Source organism: Numenius arquata, chromosome 11 (genome assembly GCF_964106895.1).
Source record: "Numenius arquata chromosome 11, bNumArq3.hap1.1, whole genome shotgun sequence".
In the NCBI taxonomy this organism is placed as follows: domain Eukaryota; kingdom Metazoa; phylum Chordata; class Aves; order Charadriiformes; family Scolopacidae; genus Numenius; species Numenius arquata.
In genome coordinates this window covers 40,160,267-40,186,120 of record NC_133586.1, presented here as the reverse complement: position 1 = coordinate 40,186,120, position 25,854 = coordinate 40,160,267, and the positions used below count along the sequence as shown (strand labels likewise).

Genomic DNA, 25,854 nt, shown 5'->3' with positions numbered 1-25,854 from the left:
ACATATACGGCCAGCAGCTTATCTGAAAGCCTGACAATCTGGTGATGATACTGCTCAAGCGCATGGATGGGAACACAGATCTGTATCACCAGGAAAGCTTCCGCAGTTTAAACCCCCCAAATTTCAAAATACACTTGGCAGTGAAACCAAGTGCTGTCAATGCGTCCAAATGTTCTGGCTGATCAGGAGACAGCAGCTCCAACCAGTCTCTTAAAGCTGTTCTTCATTCATTTTTCGTACCAATACTTACTTTTTGGTTAAGTGGAACCTAAAGTGGTAACTGAAACTGTATGTTTTAAGATAACTAAGAGCATACATCATTTTGGTTACACAAAACATTCCACTTCAACACAGAAAGAATCAAGAAAAAGCCAACGTTGCTACAGTAAATAAGACAGACTGCTCAAATCTTTTAAGTATACATATTTATTTGTAATTTTACAGTGGCTTTAGTATTGTTTTACAATAATGTTTTTGGAGAAAAAAAAAAATCAACCAAAAAGCTTCAGAATGAGGCGTTAACTAGCACATCAGAACTAGTTATTGACAGGTTTCCTTACGAAATTCTAGTTTCCTTAAAGAAAAATCAATCAAAAAAAAAACCCAAGGAAGCTTGACTGCTGTCCATAAAAAAAAAAACCCTAAAAACTTCCTCGTCATCCTGAAAACAAAGTCCAGCATCAGACAAAAGAGCCACTGCATTGAAAGGAACATGTTCCTATTGCACAAGCATCGAGAATGGGATATGACAATCAAAGCCTAATTTCATAGGCAGAAGAGGCCACATGTATCTATATAATTAGACTTCAAAGCACATCTTTCTTCTGAAATTATATACCCTACTATAACTAATATTAAGGCCATAAAATCAGAACACTGTAACAAGTGATAGGGCTTGATGCTACTTTTTGTGACATCTGGTAAACAGAAGGTGGGAAAGAGGGCCAGAACAAGAGACACAAAGCATTCTGAAGGGAGTTACAACTTGAAGGCATTTCCAAAGAAATAATTTTTGGAGGGGGTTTATTTTAAGTCATTAGATAAAACTGGATTTCATAACAAATCTCTCAAGGAGCCTACGAGACTCTTTATAGCATGTGTTCTGGAGTACACTACAGAATATATCCTCTGGAATTAACATTTGAATTTGTACGAAAACAGTTAATCATTTCTATTTGTTATTCCCTCTAAAATAGATGAAAATTTGTATAATCTTTATAAATTATCTTAATGACCAGGTAAGGCTTCACTGTACTGAGTTAACTGCACACAGGTATCTCTGATTTGCTCTTAATTAGGTACATTGCTTACACTAAACTGCTAAAACCATCAGGGGAACCCAACATGTCATGTAATTTAAAGACAGAAATAGTTACGTATTGCTTTTTTTTTTCTAATTGTGTTCATTTTATTAGTGTATAACACACCTGAAAGCAATAGCCCCAGAGAAGCAGTAACTACCATGGACGTTTAAACGTTTTACTTTAGGAAAATCTGGGAATCTGATGAAGCTGAAAATGCACATTAGTCATTTTATAAAGTTTGGCTTGCCAACATTTAAGAAAAATATAGGTATCAAAAACAGACAAATACACTGCTAACCATCTGTTACATTTTCTTTTAAAAAATTAGCACCAATTTAAGCATCTGAATTCATAGAAAAGCTAGTGACACACTTGGTTTTTCAAAAAAGTTTTTCCCCATTAGAAGACAATACAACAGCATACGCTCACAGGTATTAAATTAGCTTTGCTATCGGCAACAAATATGACCGTTTCAGGTAGTGAACATAAAACGTCATTCTTACCCGACTCCTTTCTCTCTGCTTCTGTTATCCTAAGAAACTGCGAGTGCTGAACTACAGACCCAGCCTGGGAAACACGTGCCACGGACGTGCTGAAGTACAGCGTGGGAAGTCACAGGGTTCCGGGCCAGTATTTTAGGGCAGGGACAGAGTCTTCCTGCAGCGCTCACAGAGCACCCATTGCAGCGGAGTCCCAATAAGCACACGTTCTGGCCTTACCATACCACACACAACTACCTTAGGACGCGTAGCCAAAAGTTAATAAAAACGGTTTTGTTTAAGAAAAAGGACGCTAGTGCTCCTAGCAAGCTGATCTTGCTACAGGAACAAACGGTGTTGTATCTTTCTTTTCTCTTTCTATGCTAGATGGCTGGGAAGTCCCGCTGCTATTCTAAGTCAGCCTACAGGCATCTGAGTGCAAGATGTTTTTCAAACGATCTCTTACTACGTGTTAAATTTCAGCCCATAAAAAAAAAAAAATTCCTAATTTAAAAAAATCTCTGAAAACAGGTTTATATTTAAAGCAACATGTCGATCAAATCTATCGGAATAGTAAAGATTGCAACCAAAATTTAAACACGTTAAACATTTTTTTTATGTCATTCCTTTTTACACCATATACTGGTTGTATTAAGAAGAATCCTAAAGTGCTTCAAACCCAGCAATTAATAAAGTCGATTTCTTTTGTGCAAAATTGCAAGCACCTTTTCAAAAAAATAAGCAGCAGCATCAAGGATTAAAAACCTAAATAGTTAAATGTATTTTCTCTATTTTGTTTTGAATTTTCGGACCAAAATAATTTGCCGTATTTTCAATAACAAATTGCAGAAGAGTGCATTTTATTAGTTTCATTTTAAACTGGACTTGTTATACATATACTGTTTGAAATAGCGGACCCAGGTAAATTTATATCCACAAAGCCACACTGTGGGATTGAAATCCAATAACTAAAGTTTTAGCTACAAAAATAGTCATTTTATAGAACACAAACAGAAATAATGGTTATCTCTCCACTTTCCTCCAACACTGATACGAGAAAAGATGGTTTACTTAAAACAGTAGTTTAGCTCCAGACATTTTTAGCATGCAGAGCAGGCAAAAAATAAAACTGATAAATTGTGTAATAAGCTTTTAGAACATCACCATCACTCATGTAATAGACAATCTAAAATATATGTAAAATAATGACCCAGAATACACTTTTTCTGTCATATTTCAACATGTTAAAAAAAAAATAATCAAAGACACTCTGGAAAAGCAAAGAAATCCCTTGATTCATCTATAGGAACTCAAGTCCAAATTCTGCATCTGGGTGCAGGTGTCCCTGGAGCAAAACCAGTTTTGAGCAGGAATCACACAAAACACATCCCAGGAAAGAATCTGGTTCCCAGTATATGGTATCACACGAAGTTTAGCATCAAGCCCTGATAGAATCCATATGACACACATAGAATATACAGACAAAGGCTGTTCAGCGTTTACCCCCCACCGCGCTTAAAGCACTTCCATTTCCAGTGTGACGGTTCAAATGAAACGCTCCACACAAACCCTATCGCTGCAAGACCCCGACCCCTGCTCCAAACGGCTCCACGCTCAGCAAGGATTTGTCTGCACTCAAAGAGCTGAACCCAGAGGGCTGCGCTTCTGCCAAAAGCAGGGGCATCCACGCAGCTTTCGGAAACTTGGTACCTCAGCTGCATGATGAATGTCTAAATCCAACTTCATTCATAAAATTAGGATTTGAAGCCAAATACAAATCGGATCTAAAAAGGAAACTGATTTAGCACTTAAGGTCCTTCCTTTAGGAAAGAAAAATTAAACAAAGAATCACTTTTTTAAAAAAAAAAAACATAATTTTGAATAAACATGTATGCTCTCTTAGGACTTACAAAAGACAAAGAAAACCTCCAGAACCCTCTGGTTCCTAACAGTTTTTGAAACTTACCAACCAACTAGTTAATTTCTAGTTAAGGTTGAGTTTAATTTTTCATTATTTTGACAAGGAAATGCAAACCCTTACCGGAAACATTACAAATCTTCAAAGGCTGTTTGCAAACACTAGTTTCCAGTCATTAGACTAATTTATTTTGTATGAGCCATGCAGACAAAGCCTTAATTTTGACATTCACTTCTCTCTTTCAATAAAAAACTAGACTTGTCATATCATAGTATTTCCTCAAAGCACACTTAAAGGCTGCTTTTCCAGATTTCAAAATGCCAAGCTTCTCTAACTTCTTTTTTTTTTTTGAGGAAAAATGATATGAGCACAAATGAAATGAACTGTTTAAAACATACTCCATTTCTGCAATGCCATTCAGCTACTCAGTGTTCGTAGATTTTAACATAACGTTTCTGGTAAATAATCTGATTGATAGCCATAGAACCCTCTTTTTTTTCAGGTGAGCAGTTAAGGTTACAGATCATATCTATGTTGACTACCACTTCTTTTTAGTCATATTTCATAAATTGTTTATGTATACTGCAGTAGTGTTAAGACTATACAAAGTCTCTCAAAGAAAAAGTAACATTCATGTTTACAAAACTGAGCAGGTTTTTTTAATATATATGTATACACACACTCACATATTCTTAATCTTTAAATACATATAAATATTTATAAATGCCAAAGTGCAAAACAATGGTCAATTGCATCACTTTACATACACGATTTTAGTATTAGGAATAAAAGTGATTATATTGCACACCAAACTCTCTAAACTTTTAACCCCCCTGTCACTTTACATGTGCATTTTGTTTGTTTTCTCTCAGCGATGAGGTTCTCACGGCATCGACAACCATTTCACAAAGGTGGCACCGAACGCAATCTGCAGCCAGGAAATACAACTCTATGTATATAATCTGCATGCAGTGTATTTATAGCCTATACGTGCACACCGAAATAGCACGGGAACATTAGCATGCATCTAATCTGCATGCGCTTTTCTGAATATAATCTGCATATGTGCCTTCTTGAAATCGATGTTCATTCAGGTTATGATAGCAATTTGGTTTTGAATTGTACTGGAATCAAAATCCACAATATTCACAGACATTTCACGCATGCTCTGAAGGAAGCAACGTTTCTGTAAAATTTCGAAGCTTCAATGTATGTCACAGCAAGAAGACATTAAAAAAATAACTATGAGACAGCTTTTCCTACAGTAAGATTTACAAATACGATCAGTTAATCTCAAGGTTTTTTTGTTCCAAGATTACATATTCAAGCTAACAGAATGTACTAGGAGAATGTCAGATACCAGTTCAAATCATGGAGATAATAGGGCAGCTGTGTTAAAAAAAACCAAAAACATTAAAAGACAATTTGAATCACAGAATAATTTAGGTTGGAAGAGACCTGGATGTCACCTGGTCCAACCCCCTTCTTGTTCTGAGCAGCCCAAGTCCAATAGGAAAAATTCAACTCCGCAAATATCCAAAACACATGGAAAAAAATAATATAAATTGTTACATTGTCTTCTAATGCAGTAACAGTTAAATGAACACAGTGCAACTTCGGTTGAAAAAGAGAAAAAATGGAAAAATGAAATCCAGTAGATTACCTCCCTAGTGAATCACTAATGTTCATTTTGAATAGGTGTCTTTATAATTTTAGCTTACACAAATAACAAGGATTTTTAAAAATGCAAAAGAACAGCAACCTGTACTGTTCTGCTATATGGTAAATAGGTATTTTTAAATGTTTTTTTCTAGTGACAAAAATGCACTAAAAATATTTCACATATACTGTCAGTATCCAAAGATAAACTCAGGTATCCGTAGGTTTAAAACCAAACAAGAAAAAACCCAAGCCCCAATACCCTGCAATTCAATTAAATAGAATTTTTAAAATCCAAGATTCCAGATGATATTTACATCATACTAAGTACTTAGTTAATTTTTTATTTTTTTTTAACCTTCTGGGACAGTAAAATCTTAGTATTTTTGCTACACCAAATTCAGCTACTGTAAAGGGATACAATTTCAATACAAAAGTTGTGTTTGCATAAAGAAAAATTGCTGCTTTTCAAATTGTAAGGTCAGAAACAATGGACAATTTTCTTTTACAAGAGAAATATGTCAGTAATGCAGTGGCTGGCTGGGCCAGGATACTTTATAAGTTCTATTTCTAAATTCAAGTCAAGAGTATCTGGATCAACAGCTAAATATAGTGCCTTTAAGAAAGTGGTGTTTTACCTCATCTTGTATATCTCTATTACTCTTACATAGTTTAATCTCACACACATGCACACACACAAGATCCTTTTGCAAAATTTCACACCTGTGCACTCCAAAGTGAACGTACACAAATTCACAAGTATGTAGTACAAAGCAATTTAAGCCCTACTCTGCTGCAAACACATTTTCTAATTCAGTATTTTGTGCAGTGTAACAGGCAATGTTTGTGTTATCTGATTCTGAAAACTGTACTGATACATCTGTACTGAAACATCAAATAATCTACTCTTCTCTGAAACTGTATTTAGAAAATAGGCATTGAGTATGTTTTCCTCCCCCAGTAGACAGGTTTTCCTAATGTGGGAATAGAGCCAAGTTCTGTTAACTAAATACGTAATTTACAAGTGACTCAAAACTCCTGTATTTTTATTTCTTTAATTACTTGCCACGTAGAATGGACCCATTAAAAAAAATGGAAAACATTCATGCGGTTCTTTTTGAGGCTGCAAGTCTCTCCAATTTCCTTTTATCAGAGTTTGCAGTGAATGAAGAGCATCACAGATAATAATTTCCTTTTCTGTTTTTGTGAAAGGACCAATATTTCAAGTTAGAAAACACAGAACATTTTAGCACACTCTCCTCTTCTAAACAGGCACTGCTTCACAAATAAGTCACTCATCCTTCCTTAAGATTTAATTAAGCCACTGTATCTTCCATCCACGTTTAAAAAACTGGAAAAGTTAGAGACACATACTTATAGGTGAAATACAAAGTAATGGCTATATTCTTTCACGTTTATCTCTTCTACAAGAAGACAGAATCGTTGGAAAGCTAAGATAGAAAGGGCTCAATAAAAAAGTGCCATGTGGAAGAATAACTGCCCTTTACACAGTCATGAGAGTGTTCAATGTGTGAGTTCACACTTACATACAACACTCCAGTCGTTAAATAAAGCAAACTGCCACAGTCACACGTTAAAACAAAGTTCATAGAGACTATACATTCAAAAAACCTACTAATGAGCAATACTGTACTAAAATGTAAACATCCATTGTGTCACAGAAGCCTGCCAGTTGGGACTGAAGATCCATGAACCCACTTAAGAGGAGTTATTGGCTAAATGTCTATTATAACTGCTCACCTGAAATAGGCTGAAACAAAGAAAAGCCTATAATAGTGTCTAAATTTTTTTGTTCTTTAGACATTGATTTGCTTTCATTCTACAACATTAAGCAGGCAATTTCATAACAACTGAGTAAAAAAAACAGGCATTACTTTAGCAGAACATGCAGAACATGGAGTTTTTCTACTTGGTTCCATTAACTTACAAGCAATTCAGGCCCAATGGAAGCAAGAGTTCTTTTCCAAAGTCAAGTCTGCAATCCTGGCTGATCATCGACATCCTTCGAGGGGTCCTGTCAAGGCATCGAGGCTGCTGTCTGTATCTGAGGCCAATGTTTGCTCTGTTGACATGGATGAAATGTCATTGATAGATGATGACTGGGAAGGACTGGTGTTGCTATTCACTGCTGCATCTGTGCTAAGTAAACCAAACATAATAAAATCTGAGGCAAGACAATATTGCAGGTACAAATAACCACACATCTAGGCTCTGAGCATCACTTTCCCCACAGAAATCCTTAGAAAACAGAGAAGTTAATCAACAGTAGAAAAATAAGCACTAAGTTCCTTCGCACTCAAAACCTGAGGTGAACATTAAAAGAAGAGATTTTTATTCTTTTCCCCTCTCGAGGAAGAAAAAAAAAACATGCAACGTATTATGTGAATAGTGACCTGAGTATCAAGAAATCTAACAGACACAGTTCATAAAAGACAGTGCAATATTCCAATTACTGAACAAAGTAAACGGCAGCAAACATCAAGGATTCAAATCATGGACATAAATACTTTGCACTATTAACTATTTTAAAACAAGGAGCCCTAACAATGTTTAACCCTGCATGAAAGGGAATCATTCATGCAGAGCCACAGAATAAACATTGAGCATAAAAGTCATCTATGCAATAACTGATGTAACACGGTATCAATTATTTCATTTGACAACCGAGCCCTTTGGGGAGAAGGCAGTTCAGGGTGTGTTGGACAGACAATTCCTGAGTTTTCCTACAATTTACTCCAAAACAATGAAAAACTACTGCACGTGGATCAAGAATCTTGAACAACAAAACTTTTGCCTACCTGGATTATTAAGCAGGATGCCGTCATTCACTAGTGCAACAGATCAGCACTATCTGTCACAGTTAGAGCAGAACTACTGAAACAATGACTAACCTGAGGGCTGATCTTTTACCACACCGTTCTTGCTCCTTTCTTCCCAATCCATTACTTCTTTGTATATTAATTCTTAAGAGAGAAGGGCAAGAGGAATGAGAAGAGACAAAAAAACATTGTAAGATCACACAGGATTTGTATACCATTTACAAATGCGTGAAGGTACAATGAAATGGTTAAGGGTCAGTCTGGAAGTACAACTATACAGGTATTTATTTTCCTTTTCTGTTTTTTAACTATTAGAGTCTTTTTATTAGACTATTTCTCTAATAGTTTTTAACTATTAGAGAATTCTACAGTTTTTCTTTATGCATCACAGAAAGACACTAAGAATGCACCAAAATCAACTTTTTAAAAATAGAATACCTGCTTATTTAAAATTAACAATCATCCCACCCTAAAACTTTATATATACACCTAAAATGCACGAATATTAACTGTAAAAAAAATATTTGGATTTAAAAAAAACCCTTACAGATAATCCCTGAATCGCCTTACCACTTAGGATTTTTGACTAAAACTCTAAGGTGTAATTGATTTCAATACCACAATGCCATTTATCATTTTGTTTGAGTCAACAGTTTAACCTATTTGGTCAAAAAATAAGCAATAAGGAGAGGAAAAAAACACCAAAAAAATTTCTGTTCTTTTAGACCTCTGTAACAAACTACTTAGTAAATATTGTTAAGAGATATGGCTTAAATAATGCACACTAGAGGAGGTACGTTTCTCTCTCAGAGAATTTTCTATCAAGAAAAAAACCCATTGAAATTACAAACACTTAACAACAACAAAATACTCAGGGGAAAAAAAAGTGAAACTGTGGCATTTGGTTGAATGGATTTCAGAATGCTACATGTATATATATATATACACACATACACACATTTATGTATATATATTCACTCCAAATAGAACATTTTTCCATTATTGAATTTTCATATTGCCATACGCAGCACTGCCTAATTGGAATAGTGAGTTCCAGTCAGTTACACAATCCAGCACACGCATACTGTGAGATACATTAACAATAAAAGTTATTACAATAATTGCAATTTGTCATGCTCACTTTTTACCTTTCCATTCTTCAATTGCATGTTCTCTTTCTTCCAATTGTGCATCATAGATTTGAGGTGGAGGCTACAAAGAAAAGAAAGTTTATAGTGTATCTACTACCTTAGGTTAACACAACCAATCATAACTACAAATCCTAAAATGACTTTTTTTAGTATTTTGGTACCTTTATCTTTAGCAGTCTATTCCCTGTACCTCAAAATTACATTCATTTTACAACTCCAGAAACTGCTTTTAAGTCCTACCTCCCACTGAAAGGCTGTTTAAAGGCTTCAACTAAAATAAGGCTTTATGGGGCCCCAGAAAAAGTCCCCTTTTCCAAAAGCCCTAGATTACCACCGTGCAGGCAGCTCTTTCCATACAGTAAAGGGAACTATCAACAACTACATCCAAAACTACAACAATTCCTCTCCAGCAGCTGTTCTTCAGGCAATTCTGCCCGCAATGTTGATCTGAAGGCTTTATCTGTGACTTTTGCTAGCCAAAGAATGAGTTCAAAGCATGCTCTTGACTAAAGAATACATGGTAAAGAATACATTTAAAGTTATTAAACTGGTATCTTAAAATATATTTTAAATGCAAACTTACGGCTTCTGCTTCAGCTGGATCATACCAGACAGTAATATAAGGATGACGTAAGGCTTCATCTACAGAAATTCTCTTGTCTGGATCTACTACAAGCATTTTTGATAATAAATCTCTAGCTTGACTGGCTAGAAAGTAAGAATGAAAAAGAACATATGTGTAAGAGCCGTAGAGTTTAATGTCTGATACAGAAAACGAATACTGGAACAGATGACACACAATGCAGACTTCTTAACCATCTATGCTTTTCAACAAGTTCCATTTATTGGTGACATGAGAATACTTAACTTTTAATCCTGCAGGGTTAGATAAGTCTCACTGTGTACCAACAACATCGACTGTGCCAGTACCAAAGCTCCGCATCTTGCCATATACACAGAAACATCAGCATGAAGTGACAGGACAGGCCCAGAGATGCAAGATTTCCTATGCTGTTACTTTTTTGTTTGTTTGTTTGAATGAGGACACAATGCTTTATTGCAAACGTTATTTTACTACTATCCAAAACACAAACCCCGGCAGGTGACACCAACCAGCCTCAATTTTGAACAGTTCTGTTGCCACATGGGTCACAGTTTATTTGGCACTAACTACTGAACATAAAAAATACTGAACTTCTAAAATAAGCTTTTAAAAATACATCTTGGTACAGTAACAATCTAATATCTCTAACATCAAATTACGTTTTCTTTTAAAGGTGTTACTGCACCGTAACTGGCTACCCATTGTTGCAGTGGCAATTCACTGACATTTCTTATTTGTCTCAACAATCATTGTAATAATAAAACAGGCTATAACAAACTATTTTATGCTTAAAAAAAATATTGTACAATGTAGAGAATATAATAAGATGGTGGTGGGTTCATTTTATCAGTAATTATCCGAAGTCAAAGTATAGGCAAAATGAACTATATGCACATATCAACTAGAAAAAGATAACTGCAAATAACGTCCATAACAAGTATTGCTTTCAGAGACCATTTAAGCGACAGACATTATCCAATGTTTTAGAATTAAGAGAATTAAACAGAATACTAGGAACAGGAAAATAGTTCTGTATTTAATGACTACTACTAAGATTTCAGGACATATGAATGAAAGAAACAAAGTATGCAGCTTCTAATGCTGACAGCTATTGCAATAAATATAGATATATATATTTAAATTAAGTGTATTGCAGACATTTTAAATCAACATCTTTAAAAAAAAAAAAAGAGAAAAAAAAAACCACCTCGTCTTACTTTTTAACTTGTCACGATCAGATTCTGATGGAAATATCCAGTCTGGGAAGAGCTCTTCAAATTTAATACCGGGATATTTTGGCCTGTTTTCTACATAGTTCCTCACTGTAGGCTGTAGTTTCTTCATGAACTCTGCTGATGGCGTTCCTAATTGTTCAATAACTTTATTCCATTGATCAATATCTGCACCATATCTTTAGGAAAATCAGCTGAAGAATTTGAAGTCTGCACTATACAAAAATATCACTTACAGAAATCTGAAAAGTTCATGAAAACTTGAACAAAGGACACAAACGTGAACTTAATTCTAGCATCAACAGTATTCTGCGCTGCCAGGCAAAAAGCTAGATTGACATAAAAATAAGATTCAGGTCCTGTAATGTTAAAGACAGGTTAGAAGTGCTGCACAATGCATTATGCTTAAATACCTTGTGCTAATTATTATCTACTGGCTAGTATTGAAAGCAATGCTTTTTTGGATTCCGTAAAAAGATTTATCTGGCAATTATATCCACAGCAAAACAACTGTAAGGACAGAAATGAAAGGCTGCTGCTGAGTCTTCTGAAGTACAACATAGTACCATCTACACTGAAGGTTCCGAAAAATACATGAAAAAACCTAAAGCACAAATATGTTCCATTCAAAGTAAGGCATTTTGTGCCTGTCTCCTAAGAAAATTAGGCTTCGAGTTGTAGGGTTTCGGGGGGGGGGGGGGGGGGGGAGTGTTGGTTGGATGGTTGGGGTTTTGTTGGGTTTTTTTTTTAAAAATGTTTTTTAATTTTCAATGAAATAATGAATCCAGATTCCTGTAGGTTTTTAGCAGGTTCTTATGTTTATCAACTGTGGCAATACTCAAAGACTACTCTGCTCTTAAATTGAGAATTTAAATATTTTATAGGAATATCATTTACAAGCCAAAAGTTGAAATTGTGCCTCATCTTTCTTCTGGACTGTCCCTTCTCCCTCTTCCAAGTGAGGGCATTTCCCCTAGAGAGGGTGACATTTGCTATAGAGATACCAGAGTCCGCTCTGAATGAGCCGAGTCAAGATAACGAAGCACATTTATCACACTGAGAAGACACTGCATCAGTATTCCTGAGAGATAAGTTTACTCAGATTTACACTTTACAGACTTTCTGATAAAAAGAATGTGCAATTCCAGTAGAGTCTAACCACTGACCTTGCAAACATTCATAGCCAAATTCCTAACCTAGCACTTCAACCTATCCATTCTCATAGACAGGTTTCGTAGCAAAACAACAAATTTGATGCATTTTGAATTAACATGTATTTAAAAAACACCAAGGTGCTTTTATTTCAGTTAGTGTGCCAAGAATACAGCTAGAAATATACTCACTGGCTCATGCTAAGACTTTAGACTTCTGATACAAAGACTGAAAATTGTATTTGCTTATTGAATACAACCCAATGGGAAAAACTATATTAAAATCAAAATCAAGAAGTCAATATTGTTAACTCTCATGCTAAAACAAAGCACATATGAAGAAAACTGCAACATACATCAGGAAATTTTGTTCCTAGCTGGAAAACTGATTTCTGAGAGATCTCCACCAATCTAGATTCAAGAAGATGCTTTTTCTTTGAGTAACAGCAGTCTGGTTAGTCAGCTAATCAAATTAGAGTCCAATCTATTGTGATCTCAGAGCACTGGCGGGAGGGTAGAAATACTGAATGACCTATACCACTTTAGCAACAAAAACCGGGAAAAAAAAAAGTCTCTGTGGGACTGCTTAAAGTACTTTAGAGATACTCAAAATTGAAAAATAAAATAAAATAAAATTCCCCAATATAGAGCTGAATTGAAATAAGCTAAGGCTGTTATTGGAAACCAAACTGGGAGAAAATCTTCATTTCAATGTAAAGGCTGCAGAGCTTGGAAAGCATCCCCCATAAACCACACTCAAAACAATCCTGCAGTGGAAGTGAAAAGAAAATAATCTGACTGAAGCTGTTATCAGACAAAAGAAACTTCAACACTACAGTTATCTGTATTTCACATTAAAGAGAACTGCAAGTCTTGCATGGGGAAAAAAAAACCCTGTAAGCATAGCTGTGCCCTTCGATAAGAAACCAGGGGAGAAGACTCCTTGGAACATAGACTGGTGGAGCTTCAGTGACCTCCAGAGAACCACAAGTGGTAACTTGCATATTCAACAAGTACAGACAAAATTTCCTTCATTTATTCATGAGTAAATCAAAATAGTCCATGCCGACATGCAGGTGAAAGACACATAACATACATGAAGAATTGTGTTAGGTTGGTCTGAAGGCTTCAAAAGGTAAAACAATAAGTATAGAAAGGAAGAAAGGTGGAAAACAAAAAGATCTATTTAACAATTAATCATTTATACTACTAAATAATGCATGATCAACTGCTGAAGATTAGTGTCATGAAATTTAGCATTAAAATTGAAAGTCCTCCTCTACGAGATACACAGGTATCTGTGAACATACGCTTGATACTTTTAGTGGTGGACTCAACTTTTCCTTGCTGACAAGCAAAAATATTACACTTTCTTCAAAATCTTGGACCACAAGCAGTTATGGCTCCTTACGCCCTACAGCCATAACTGGCAACTATGGTTTAATTACATTATCTGGATTCTACTTATTTACTGATCAATTTTGAGTATCTAGTCCTACAACACTACTACTTTGTGAGATATTGTTTATAAAGGATGAAATTGGTTTTGCTCCAATTTTTATAATTGGAACTTGATAATGAGGCAAATGTTTTAAATTTTGTTTCTAGGGAAATATTTTGAAATACATCAAAATCTTCAAAGAACATTTACGTTATTAAATGATCACTTCTGTTTGCTTAATAAAGTGTAAAGACTTGTTTGTGATCCAGCGATGTATTACTGAGATTTCCAATCTCTAAGGCATGAGAACATATATACTAGGGTTTTGTTTGTTTTTAATACAGTAAAATTTCCTACAATTACCATCGTACAAGAAAGCAGTATTTTGTCATGACAAATCTGGGTCAAAAATATTGGATGAAGGAATGGAGGAATAACAATCTTATAGAAAAAATAAGCTCAAAATTAAGAACTTCATAGAATGAAAAAAAATTCCAAAAATAAAAAGTTTTTACTTTTATAATAAGTATTAGTAATAAAAAAGCCATTTCTCATGCAGTGTGCTTGCAATTAGGACACTGCTGTCCAGCAGGTGCTAATAAGCAAGAAAAAAATCAGACTGAAACTCAAAAAATTGTACAATAAAAAGAGTCTACTGTTCAAACCAATAGTAAGCAAAATCCATGCATAGTATAAAGGAACTTTGTAGGCTTTTGCTTGTAAGATTATTGACAAAGAACAAGAGTAAGAAAATATACTTACTGCTATTTATTTTTTAAATCTAACAGTATCCTTTAAGCTACAAAGGATGAAGCTCTTAATATAAGTTCTATGGATTCAACCAGTACAAATTACATTAAATATAGTCTGCTAAGAAAACAAAATGGTAAGCTCAACAATTTGGTTAATGACACTAATTTCAAATAGTACAGTAGATCTATTATAACATATTACTGAAAATATTGCTTATGCTTTCATACTTATACAGATCAAAATAATTGTGTTTCTGTTGAAAGTGGAGTGGGACTCAAGGATGACTAGGGAAGGATACGATCAGTGCCTTGGAATATCACACAACCTTTCACCAATTCTCCCATGATGCACCCAACTGACCAGATATCAACTGAAAGTAAAAATGAAATGATCAAATTATGAAGTATCATGAACAAAAGTGAGGAAAACAAACAAAAACATCTAGCAACTACAATAAAACGCAACAATGTGGAAAACCAAACTGCTAACATGAATTTTCAATCATATCCACACCAACTGACTGTTGCTAAATTCTGCTATTAGCATTTTGTAAAATATAAGCAGTGTTTACATTTCTGAAACGACCGTGAAGAAGGATACAATCTCTTCCTGGGAACAGGACTTTATGGAGGACCATTTCTGCCATAATGCACCCAACAGACCAGATATCCACTATCATATGTTAGGTGCAACAAGGACAAAAGATTAAAGAGGTTTTTTTAAATATCACAATTATGTATTTGTACGCTCACACCGTATTCCTACAGTCCTTCAGATAATCTATTTTTTGTCCCATCCAGAACAGCCTCTACTGATATTCTGATCCACATCAGCACTTGCTGTACCACACGCTGCTTTGCACATTAATCAAAGTGTTTTGGTTTGTTTTTTTTTTTTTTTTATTATCAGTGGCCCAGCAAGGTCCTGCAAGTCCCTCAGCCAATGTTACACGTATACAAAAAGCATCCCCAAGCCTCTGTGATAAAGCAGAAAGATGTACTAGCATAGAAGTCCAGAGGAGGCAGCGTGTTACTCCACAGCTGGTAAAAATCAGCAGGTAAAACCCCCAGTAATGCAAGACAAGGACAATTTCCTTGCCAGCAATTTCGTTGGCTGAATGTTCAGTATATTATAGCTGTGTTGTCTTTAATAATATAACACCCAGCCTCTTGGAGTGCTACGCAGATTTAAGAGAGTATAAAACATGGTTTATCATAGGGTTCTGAAACAGATTTTAATAAAGTAATCAGAGATGTAAAAGGAGACAGACTGTTGAAAGAAGATGCTTCAGAATAAAATCAGGTCGATAAAATGTTTTATTATTTATAGATTGATGATAGTAATTTTTTTAACATCATCCAGCATAATGATGCGTAAGTGTCTCAACGGGGTTTTTTTGTAGGATTAAAAAAAATGGCAACAAGACAACAGGACAACATATGAAAAAAACCAACGGCAGGGGAGAGGGAGCAGTATATGTTAAATAGAGAGAGGCACGCAGAGCAGAAAACTATTATTATATTCTCCAAAATCATTACAGTGTGATTTTTGTTATTTCCAATACCACGATTAACATACTTTAACAACAGACATGGCAGGGGGAAAACGGCCCTCCCACTCCCCTCCTTTTAAAGCTGTTACGTTCTGAGACAGATATGCTTTAGACAAAAGATTTAAAGCATTACTCCAGCAACTTACCATTCTCTTTATATCCCATTCCAAGGATAACCTCCGGTGCTCTGTAATACCGTGTTACTACATACGGAGTCATCATAAAGTTAGTACACGCTGTTCTTGCCAATCCAAAATCAAGGATTTTGAGCGTACAATCTGATTTTACTACTATGTTGCTGGGTTTCAAATCCTACCAAGAAATAACTGCAGTTAAGGAAGGATCAACATACAGAATAATACCCCCTCCTCCTTCATGGTCAATATATGCCACCCATTTACATTAACAACTGCATATTCCTGCTCCGATACATCTGTTTATTCATACACGGGTTAGAGACAAGTTAAATGCTGCACAGCTAAGTACTCAAAAAAAAAAAAAAAACATCAGGGAAAATCAGAATCAGAGTTGCATAGTCTTAAATTACCTAGTAATGCACTGACAGTATAGTCAGCTACATTACGGTCTGTATATATGCACAACGTGTACATACATGTGCTTCTTTTAACACATTAAGTGAACTTGTTTTGGGTACAAACAGTTGCATGGTAAAGGAGACATGTTCCAAATACTGACATTATTAGGGCACAGATCCTAAAGACACCGTGAGTTGTCAAGTATTTGTAGGAAAAGGAGTATCCCAACACACAAAACATTAATAAATGTACTTGTTCATGACAGATAAGCCACATGGGTTACAGTGATTAGCAAGTTTCACAGATTTAGGATATAGTGAAAACACAAAGTTACCCAATCAGTGAGGAGAAAAATAAGACACTTTATGAGATAAACCTCATTGGAAAAGTCATTATCGTACCCAAAGGAATACACAGTTAGGGAAAACTAGCATCAGTGGGTTTTATTCACAAAGTATCAGAAGTAATCAAGTTACACATGTACTAATACATTTAACTCTGCTCCCATTTGACTTCGTTTCTCAACCACATGAACCATGTTCTCAGGTACAGAACTTCCCTTTCTTAAAGGAGATGGGGACATGCAAATAGTTCACGTGGGTTTGCATGTTTTAGGAAGGCAACAAATCTTATGCAGAACGCTATTGAATTTACTCTGGTCACAAAGTCTTTGAGTAACTTCTGGATGCAATTCCTACTACTCCATTCCTTCTAAACTATTCCAGCTCTGCTCCTTCCCCAGCTCCTATGAGCTCAAGATTCTCAGCAGATGTTGCATTTCCCCTTTAGCTCCAAATCACAGCGAAGGTGTCAGGGAGTTCAGCTGGAGCTCCAGCTCTCCCCGTTTCAGTCTCTTACACACCTCACTCCGTAATTGTAAGGGAAGTCCAGTACCAAGACCACCTGGACATAGACTTGTTAACTATGTGTAACTTCCTTGGTAATACCACAGGATTTTCATGCTAGATTTTTTCAGCAAAGTAAGGAAGTAGATCTATTGTAATTTATACAGCTTCTCAATTACAGTTATGTATTGAACATAAAGAAAAAAAGCACATTAAACTGGAACTGGATAGAGTTTTCAGCCACCAGGCAAAAAAAAGAAAGAAATTAAAAGTCCAGGAAGTAGGGGAAGAAAAGGAACATAAAACAAGCAGAACCATCAGACTAGTCAAGAAATTAACAAAAACAAACAAAAAAAGAGCAGCAGCAGAACAAGAGAAGAAGAGAAATATATTGTGTCTGCACAGGCAGCTCAAATTCTGATTGTTTACTTCTCAGAATCACAGAGTGGTTGAGGTTGGACGGGACCTCTGGAGGTCACCTGGTTCAACAACCCCTGCTTAAGCAGGGCCACCTACAGTCAGTTGCCCAGGACCATGTCAGACAGCTTTTGAGTATCCAAGGATTGAGACATTTAGGAGGTAACTACTGCATTTTGAAGACTCATTCCTTAATAAATCAAGAGGTTCAAAGATACTCATGTTTTATCTTTTAATCAGTTCAGCATTAGTTAAATCCACAGAGCTAAACGAATTTAAGATCTATTTACAATACAGTCTATCTTTGAACTAGAAAAAATCTTCAGGTTTAATAATATGCTCATGAATAGAAGAAATATAAACTTATGAAACAGCAACTCCTTGCCTTCCCCCCCGTTTCATAAGAACATCTGTGTTTATCATAAAAAGTATTGTTAATGATCTAATACTACCTACTCTGTGGATGATACCGGCTGAGTGGAGATGTTTGATACCACATAGCATTTGATAAAGAAGATAAGACATTCTTTCATGATCCAATTCCATATGAATAACCTGGCACAAATTTGCATCCATCAGCTCCATAACCAAATACCTAAAGCACAAGAAAGAAAGCGTTAAGAAAACTTGAGTGTTACTTTTCATATCAGGTCTAAGCTTAGGATGAGAGATGTTTAATAAAAGTCAATTACTTTGCTAACATAAGTGTCAAAAAGCTTATCATTAAAAAAATAATCATGCATGACCACAGTTTTAAAATTAAATTATTATGTATTCAAAGTCTTACTATTAAAACTTAAGTGTTCAATAGTCCATTGCAAGAGATTAGAATTCCACTAGTTTTATAAACAGTAATACAGAAGAATAATTCTGAATTTATGCAGCATGAAAAACTAAGACTGACTGAAACTGACGCAGAAATTGCTGATATTGCAATGTATCAAAAAATTACGCTTCCTCTCACTGTAGTTAAAAAAAAAAAATAAGAGAATTAAGAAAAGCACAGTAAGAACTAAGAAGGAATGATTCATTTTCAAATCAAAATATCATCTGCTCACCCGCTTCAGACACACACACTCCCCCATTTACCCAAAAAGCCCATTCACAAACCACAACACCACATTCACTGGAACCTATGAATACCCCAGCAATTAAGCCACTGTGAATCCTTTCTAGACCAACTGACATAGCTTGCATAAAAAAGAAATATATTCAGTTCTTAATTCAGGCCAAAAATACTGTTGTGCTGATGTGACTGGCATAGCAAAAGACTGATATGAGGTTATCCAGACCAAGTTCTTATCCTGAGGTGACCCATGTAGCTAAATGACAACGCACACAAACCAGATGCATGTGCAATCAGCGAAGTATGGCAGACAGATGAATAAAAGGTAAATAACCTTTTTTATTTCCCACTTCCACCTTATACATATAGTGAAACAACTTTCTTGGTGTTTCTTAAAGAAATCTAGAAATAAAGACTAATTAAAGACTAAATTCAGTCTTTAGCTACCCTCTGTTTTCAAAGTGTGAAGTCTGTAGGATACTGGAAATGCAGCTCTATGGCTTAGGCCAGTATTTTTCAGGAAAATTAGAACAAAAATCTAGTACTTACACGTCCTGAAATTCCTCTAGTGACTTCTGTGGTGTAAATACATTTAATAAACTAATTATCTGTAAAGTAAAAAATAGACGTTAGAAGAAACTTCCGCTTTAATTCACATAAAAATCCACTACTGCAGAAGTTACTATTCAAAATCAAATGCACATTGTTACTATACACAATTTGAATGTTACTTGGCTTCACTTAATTCACATGTGCTGAAAAACTGCCAATTCAGAAATAGTTCCAAACTGCAGCACGTATGCCAAAGGAACTGTGACAGGACAAAACCACTTTTTTCTTTTTAAAGTTATATGACACTTCTGTCTCTCTCCCCAGTGCCTGAAATATATCCCATTTTTTTCCCCATAAATAATAATCTCTCATTTTAAATCACATGTTGTGCTGGAATTTACTAAGGCTGTCCAACAACACATACACAGAGGTGCCCCACGCCATCCCATTAAATTTAGATTATGATGTACTATTTCTATGAGAACTGCTAGAATTACTGTACTGCCACCCTTAACAATCACCTTGCTTTTAGTCTGTTACTTCTGGACTTCACCAAAAGCTTACTTTAAAAAAAATAAAATAAAATCAATCGTAAAAGTCGATGTTGAAAGTCTAGTTGATTCCAGAAAGTTTGAGATCCGAGTGTGCAATTTCAATGGTCGGCAATATTTCTAGTTCATGTGAATATCAGTATATTAATATGACAGTAGTCATATTAACTTTATATTCTTGTACGTGAACACTGAAGTACTGACGTTAAGGCTTGTTATTTTAGAAGGTTCAAAGATTTTAAAATATGTGTCTTGTCCACAGTATTTCACTTTTGTTTACAGTAACTTGTTAAACAGTACTGCACCCCGGCAAACCCCACCACTTAAAACACTGTATTTAATAAAAATCTTGCCTAAGCTCAGAAGATTTAACTACAAAGCAGTTACAAGAGCCAAGCCCACAAACAAAGCCACTGCCAAACAGGCTTTGCTGCAGTATGACTTAAAAGGGGAAATGCAATAGAGCAAAGCCAGCTCCATAAAGCTGATGCTGATGGTAAACGTATACGAACAGGGCAGCAAAAACCTTCTCCTCTTGGCACTTCGTACTCCAAACAGCTTCCCCAAGAATTTAACCATACACTGTGGAGAACTGCATTACCCACAGCAAATCTTTCCAGTCTTTCTCTATTTTTCCATTACTTTCGTTACTAACAGCAAGCAAGAGAGCAAATCCTGACGTTTTTAAACAACTTACAGTAACAAGGGAGAGAAATATAAATCCAAAACTTACATTTTTGTGATTGACACATTTTAAAAGAACAAGCTCTCTGTAAGCTCTTTTTGCGTGGGTTTGATTCTGAAAAGGACGACTCAGCTTCTTTACAGCAACATTTATTCCAAGGACTGTATCAAACGCAGCACTAGAAGTTTTCAAAAACAAACAACTTAAGTTGAAGACTGTTTGAGGGAAAAGAGGGGGCAAAAGGGAGACAGGAATGAGGAAAGAAATCAAGATTTGAGACAAAGCATACCCACTAAGGTGTTTATACTAACTTCAACTAATTTGCATTTAGAAAACAAACATCCTTTATAATCTACACATCCTTTGATAAATACAAGTAGGTTAAACAGAAGCCACTGACACTCATGGGCCGGGTCTTCCTGCCCTCCTTTCTGTCTTAAGACTGAATCTGCTGACTCAAGACTCATATTCAAAACTGCAAGATCTAAAAATATTTTAATCTTATTTGAAATCAAGAAGCATTTCAGTTGCCTAATCCGTGTGTTTTGAGGGGTTTTTTTTTGGATGCTGCTGCTGACTGACAATCGTTTAATATCTGCAATAGAAATTTCTCTTTCCTAAAGGAAAGTCACAACCATGTCCCTGTGATCCGTTCTGCAGGCATCAACACTCTCCTGTACGTGGGTAGCTTACAATTATATACAATTTTAATGCCTAGCAGAAAATTACATTTATCACCTGGTTTTGGAAAAAAAAAAAATCCACAGACTTTAGTAATACAGAAAACTCAGACTGCAGAGAGCAAGACGAGTTTAAAAGTGAACACAACCATGAATTTTATCTTGTTTTTCAGCTGTGCTTGTTCCTTCCCTCTGCAGTTTGAAGTACAGGTGTAAACTTGCTTTAATAGTTGTAAAAAATCTAAAGCTAAATTATTTGTATATCCAGAACAAGACTAAAATGGGAATATTCTTTATTATTAACACACAGACTATTGGGCAAAATATATGTGAATTCATACCAGTAACTACTCAAGAGTTCTAATCTTTAATTAGTTCCAGTTTTAAAAAGGATTCTCACATTGCTGTATTTCCGTTTAACGTTACTTTTGTAGGAGAAAAGATTCTCATTCACATATATTTTCCAAGCACATTTAAGCTCTTTGTGAGCTCTTTCCCTAGCTCATCATGTACAATACTACACTTGAAAGGACCATCATATTACACTACTCCTACAAAACACACAGCTCCTCTGTGATAGCAGTAATTCTCAAATTATATTAAGTTTTCCAACATAAGTCACTGCTTTCCCTACTGGAAAAAGCAACACCACCACAAAGCAGGGCTCATCCATGAGATGTTGTGGTTTTTTGGAGGCATGGCCCAAATTACATGTCCCAGATTTGACACAACGTGCATTTGCACAAAGGGCTTGCGAGCATTTACTTCAACTTAGCGCTGTGAAGTATGTAAATCATTATTCAATACTACAATCACTCTCAGATTTAAAGCCTTTATGTATGTGCAAAACAAAACGGGAGGAAGGCACCTGGCCAGACAACTGGAGAAATCATTTTCCTCCTAAATATCAAAGCACTGATGTTTCAGTATTCACTTCACATAAGAGAGGCTGTATGTAAAATAAAAAGTTTTGCATATGTTAATGACTAACTACACTGGGAATTAATATAAAATAACTAACTAACAGTGTCTGCATGAATTAGCCGTTCGAGTCGATCACAGGTCAGCAGTGGACAAAAGAGCAATTTTAGGGGAAGTGTCCCTTTGTGATGTGACACATCAAGTACATGTCAAGGCTCAGTCTGAGCGCATAAGAAATCCGCTAGAACCTCTTATTTTGCTCATGTCCATGGGAGCAACGAATATGGCATTTCAAAAAACAAACCCCGAACTGTCTGCTCCCTACACAAACTAAGGGGAAGAATTAAAAACAGGCGTTGTTTTTAAGAAGAAAAAAAAATGGTAAAAAATTGTGTGAGAATGCAGTTTATTGAATTTACCAAGAAAAAAAAAAAAGACAGAATATAACCTCTATTAGCGCTAAAATCACACTTCTAAATATCACATAATTTTACATAAATTGGAAAAAAAAAAATCATGGGTGTAACTGGTGTTAAATTTCTCTTCCCCAGCCCTGCTCACTTGAATTCAAAAGAGACTTTTTCCTCACGACAGCTGTTTCAGGCAGAGATTTGAAAAATGCAGATTTGCCAGAGACTATCCAGTTATCACCCTGGCTACTAACAGAACGTCTATAAATTATTTCAGCATTCGATATCGTGGAAGAATCTCAGTGTCTATCCCAACGTATAACAGCGATTTGATCATAGTGAACCGTAGTAGGGTCTTCATTGCACTTGTGACAGTTTTGCATCTTAAGCAAACGTTTAATGCTAGAGTAGTAACGCCAGATACACGATGAAATTATCAACAAAACATTATGACCAAAATTCTAACGGAAATCACACTTCATTTCTGTAAGCAAATGACCTTTGCTTTGAACTGCAATATGCTACTACTGTGGACTCTTCCTCCGCCGGTTCCACTTCGCTAACTCTCTCTCTGTGGTCTAACCAGGAGTCTGCAAATAGTAACAAACTTATCCTGACTCCTCCTTCAGCTGCAAAGTTATCAACAGCGTCAAAGCTGTGCTATTTATAAGATCGCAGTTTTGCTGCATTGCACGACAAAAGAAATTTGCTGGGACAGAAAGATCAGATTCACTAGAAAATTTAAGAAATCAAGGACAAGAAAGGAAAAAAAGTTATCAGGGAGTCGAAGACAAAAATTATTTCAAAAGAACGATTCTTCAGTCCTAAGTAAGACTTCAAATGCATTAATACTTAGGAACAAAGAAGTGCAGAAAGTCACGTATAAAAGGGTACTTTGTATAGGAAACACAAAAGGTATATCGAATCTCTCTCCTCGCCTGTTTGCGGTATGAGCTAGAAATACCCTCTACATAACAACCAAGTTCCTTTTTCATCTTCCTAGAATTTTGATTTATCGCTTTTCCCAAGTATGTATTTTTGAAAAGACTTTTCTTAAATGTTAACATCAATTAAAAAAACTAAAGAGAAGCAATACCAATGGAGTTTCCCATTAATATTCTGAGCAAAAAATTGCACAATTCAGACCTCTCCTAGCTGAAGTGACGCATGTGATACGAAACATTTCTCACCAAAAGATAAAAACCACACACAAAACTCCAGAAATACTTGTCCTAATTTTTATGTTAAACACTGGATGGTAAAAAAAAAAATAAATTATCATACCTGTGTGTGGCACTAATGACTTGATAATTTTTCCAGCCAAACATGATAGGATAGCACTCATCTTACACTGAGTTTTCTACATTATACATTCTAGTATTTCGTATCTTTCCTTTGTGTACTATAAGGAATTTTAGGAGAAAGTAAGATTTTGCAGCTTCTACAGCTTGGACATAGTTCTCACATGTTTCACACGGAGATGAAAACTTACACGATGTTTCACTCTGTAGTTCCATAAATCAAGTATTCTCAAAACAAGTCAATAAATCAGACCATTCCTCCTTCTTCCCAAAATGTTGACACTAACACTACCCTAATGTCATTTTGAAGCAGACCCCTAGTTTAAGGAATATAGTTTAGAAATGCACTACTTCTAATGAAAGGAGGAATACTTAAAACCACCCTGAATTCCTGCACGCCACCTTGAACAAGCATAACCTTAAGAATATTTATACCCGGAAAATGCTAGCACTATGCTAAATCTTACCCAAATACTAACAACCAAGATCCAGTATGCCTGTCCCCTCGTTCCACTAAAGAATGAAATACGGTATTCTCATTTTGTTTCTTTTTCACCTCTTCACATGGCAATAGGGGTATCTAAATAATTTAAAAATAAAGGCACGTTCTTACAAAAATGCACCCTTTTCCTACATATATAACCTATTATGGTTACGAAAAGGCCAAAAAGACACGGGCAGGTACTGTATAAGGAGTTGCTCAGAATACATGAGTCATCACACTTATTCTGCAGAATTTATAGATGAAGAGAAATTGCAGGCTGGATTTAAAGCATGAACAGCCCACCACGCGTTGTGATTAAGTCTAGTATTAGTGAGTTCCCGAGCATATCTGTTTGCTCCCCTGTGTATGGAATTGTAAAATCGTATCACTAAACATTTCTGCTGTTACCAAGTAAGTTTTGCCCAACAAAATATGGGCTGGCATTAAGTCGTGCAGAACGGATTGCTGCAGTCTGAAAAACATTTGAAAGTGTTTACCTTTAGCTGGCCCAGAGGTGTGGTGCCATACAAGAGACTAAGGTTCAGGATCAGACTAACGACTCTCACGTCCTGGGCCAGTGGAGGCTGGACACAGAGCTGAGGTGACACACCAAGGAAGAGCCGGCCAGCCCAACCCCTCACACAGCATCCCTTTCTGGTTAATCCATGGAGTGACAATGACACTGATTTGCCTCATCCTGCCAGTTAATGGCAAGGCACTGCATTGATGGCTCCTAGAAATGGACAGGAGTGATCGGGAATAAAAGGGGGGGGAGAAAGGGGGCCATGATGAAGAAACGAGTAAAACCCAGAGTGTCTCACCATCGCATTGTCATACCTTACACTGCAATATCATAACTACATGGGGAATGGGAGAACTAGAAACAGAGAGAAAGTGGTTAATGAGAAGGAAATTTGTTGACCATTTTAATTTATGCAGTCACCTAGATATTAATTTTCTCCTAAAAACAAAATAGGTTTGCACATGAACTACAGCAAGCAGGTGTTTTAGAATTTATTTAGTCCATAAGCCTGTAGCAAGAGACAGAAATTATCATCAGTATTTGCCATTCTGACACCTCTATCAGGAATACATTTAAATTTTGGTTTATAACTTTTTAAATTTAAATAAAGTATTTATTACTCACCAAACAATGCCCTGTGCCCCTGATCCTATGGGCTTCAATTGCTGGTAACGTTTTAGTACAGTGAATGTTGAATCTGCAACTTGAACACTGTAAAACTGACTATCACATTTACTGTCACTCATGGTGTAGTGTCATGTAGTTTTCTCTCTCAAGGACCTGGTAAAGTTTTCAAGAT

At 35.8% G+C, this 25,854-nt stretch overlaps 1 protein-coding gene across 5 annotated transcripts; it reads right to left on the bottom strand.

Moving 5' to 3' along the window:
• Positions 1-420: 420 nt before the first annotated feature.
• Positions 421-25,854, bottom strand: MAPK9 (mitogen-activated protein kinase 9). 5 transcript variants are annotated; one of them, XM_074156021.1, is made up of 11 exons: positions 25,680-25,854; positions 20,785-20,914; positions 19,498-19,556; positions 18,339-18,477; positions 16,231-16,396; positions 15,133-15,204; positions 11,173-11,355; positions 9,935-10,059; positions 9,349-9,412; positions 8,273-8,344; positions 421-7,515 (listed from the first exon to the last, which is right to left on the bottom strand). In XM_074156021.1, the coding sequence occupies exons 1-11, from the start codon at positions 25,799-25,801 to the stop codon at positions 7,373-7,375; spliced, it is 1,275 nt and encodes a 424-aa protein (XP_074012122.1). In that variant the 5' UTR covers positions 25,802-25,854; the 3' UTR covers positions 421-7,372. The 5 variants fall into 5 exon arrangements, with proteins under 5 accessions (XP_074012122.1, XP_074012121.1, XP_074012120.1 ...); XM_074156020.1 differs by lacking the exon at positions 15,133-15,204 and adding an exon at positions 14,831-14,902; XM_074156019.1 differs by having other exon boundaries at positions 7,373-7,520; positions 8,269-8,344.